The sequence below is a fragment of the Teleopsis dalmanni genome, chromosome 1, assembly GCF_002237135.1.
Source record: "Teleopsis dalmanni isolate 2A chromosome 1, ASM223713v2, whole genome shotgun sequence".
NCBI classification, from domain to species: Eukaryota; Metazoa; Arthropoda; class Insecta; order Diptera; family Diopsidae; genus Teleopsis; species Teleopsis dalmanni.
This window is the reverse complement of record NC_051846.1, coordinates 63,316,440-63,318,762: the sequence shown is the minus strand read 5'-3', so window position 1 is coordinate 63,318,762 and position 2,323 is coordinate 63,316,440. Positions and strand designations below refer to the sequence as shown.

General features: G+C 20.5%; 1 protein-coding gene across 1 annotated transcript in view; it reads left to right on the top strand.

Annotated features, from left to right (window-relative positions):
* Nucleotides 1-1,971, top strand: part of LOC119682708 (polycystic kidney disease protein 1-like 3) — a 10,194-nt gene extending 8,223 nt beyond the window's left edge. Inside the window, exon 3 of the mRNA XM_038096204.1 lies at nucleotides 1,889-1,971. Within this exon, the coding sequence (XP_037952132.1) occupies nucleotides 1,889-1,971 (83 nt within the window). The remainder of the gene's footprint in view (nucleotides 1-1,888) is intronic.
* The last annotated feature ends 352 nt before the right edge of the window (nucleotides 1,972-2,323 follow it).

The following is a 2,323-nucleotide window of genomic DNA, read 5'->3' as shown; positions in this document are numbered from 1 at the left end:
ATCAATAAAAGAATTATATATTGAATTGCAAGGAATTCAAATAGCAGTATAGATAGTAGCTTTTTTTTCAAATGTAAGCGATTAAACTCATTTTTATGTTTCATTACTGTTTTATTTAAACTTCAATTTATATAAAACAAAAAGCCCTAAATTAAAAACTCTATAAAGTTATATTTAAATTAAAAAAATTTGCAATCCAATGTTCTATTCTATTTTATTTTTAGTATTATTAATTTTTCTTTCGCATTTTTTATAAGCTTTCTTCTTATTACTTTAAGAAAACGAAAAAAAAAATGTTAAATATTAAACTTTGCTAAATTAGCATTTACCTACTTTGCGACAAAATTAAAAATTCCTTTTGAAAACTTAAAAATATGTAGAGTTTTTTATATATGTAAGTAATAAAAATGATTAAAAATCTACGAAAATGACAATTTAAAATGCAATTCAAGCAATTTTCAACAACAAAATTCAAATTGAAGCAAATAAAAAGCAAACAAGTGAAGAATATTTGCGATAAATTAAACGAAATTGAGTGCAAATTTGAAATTTAAAGCGAAAAAAAATTAAAGTCAGGCAGGAAAGACAACGAAACCATATGGGAAAAAATTCGTATGTGACAAGAATTCGCAAATGTTTGGAATTTCCAAATAAATTTTTAACTTTTTGTTTTTTGAACAAAAAAATTTAGACCACAATATGTACGAGATACAAAATCAAATGTTTAAAGGGCGTATAAAATGACAATTTATGTGAAAGTATCTGCGAAACAAACAATTTTTTTTCAACTGGAAATGACAAAAAGTAGTTCAAATCCGCACACATTTTTGCAAAATGATTTCAATCAATCGAACAAAAAGTAAAATATAAAAAATAAAGAAAAACAAATAAAAGTAAAAATAAAAAAATAAAAATAAAAAAATAAAAAAAAAAAATCAAACAGAAAAAACAATAGAAATAAAATTGAAGTTTAATTATATACATATAATGTTTTAAATATAATAATTACTTTTTATATAATTAAATTAAAACTCTTGAAATTACTGTAATTAATTACAAAATAAAATAGAAAAAATAGAAATTAGTTTCTTTAATTTTTGAAATAATTTCATTTTCTATTATTTACTAAAATATTAATTTTTTAAATCAAAATACAATATTAAAAATTATTGCAATTAATATATATTTATAATTTATTGAATAAAAATAAATTAATGAAAAATATAGTTAAAAAGCATAATAGTTTCTTTAAGCTATCCAAAATCATAAAAATAAAATCTTGTCATAATATTATGACAAATTAATATTATATTTTTTATATGTATTTCATTATATATTATAACAAATTGAAGCTTAAGGAACATACAATTTACAAAGTTGATTTATATAGCTGTGGTTTATGCGTCCGTTGATTTGTTCATGAATAAACAATAGAAATGACCAAAACTCCAAATTTGGGAAAACATATTAAGTGTACGGTGGTTACGTGTTTAAATGCTGGGTCTACGGTTGGATCCTATCCAGTTCAAACAGTAAATGATGCGAATCAAATTTCTGCCTTATAATATATTATTGGACTTTTAACCATTTGAAAGAATTAATTCGTCGGATAAGTCAAGCCCATCAAGTATAAAAAAGTAAATGTCATATTAAAATAATTTAAGAACCAATACACATTTCATACAATAAGACTTATATTCGCATATTGCATAGAAGTACATGAGAATTAAAACCACGTTATATATTCATTAAATTTTTTTTTGGTGGAAATTATAATTCTTATTTTCGGGAATAATTTTCAATACATTCATAATTCTCACACATTGGAATTTTTTTATATATTTTTAAATCAAATATAAAAAAATAAAATATTTTATTACATTAATAGATTGGAAACAATTCTATTTTAATAATCAATGGAATGGAATGGAATGTGATGTCAAATTACAAATTAAGGAAACGTTATATTAAAGTAATTTTAAAGTCAATGCAGTATTAATGTATTGGGACTTATACTCATAAAGTTAAAAGAAGTGCATGAGAATTAAAATAGCTGTGTATATTCCTTAAATTTTTTTGTATTTTGAGAATTATTTCATTTTATTTATATTGTTTTAATGATGTAAAGTAAAAACAGGAATACGATAACAAATATAAATACATAATATAAATATAAATAAAATATAAAATTGAAATAATATCTTCAATAATCAATATAATACTTTGTTACAAACATATTTATTGACATGATTTCAATTGATTTTTTTATTTTAAAAATCAATTATATCTTTTTAAAAAACTATTCTACAATAATTACATAGCA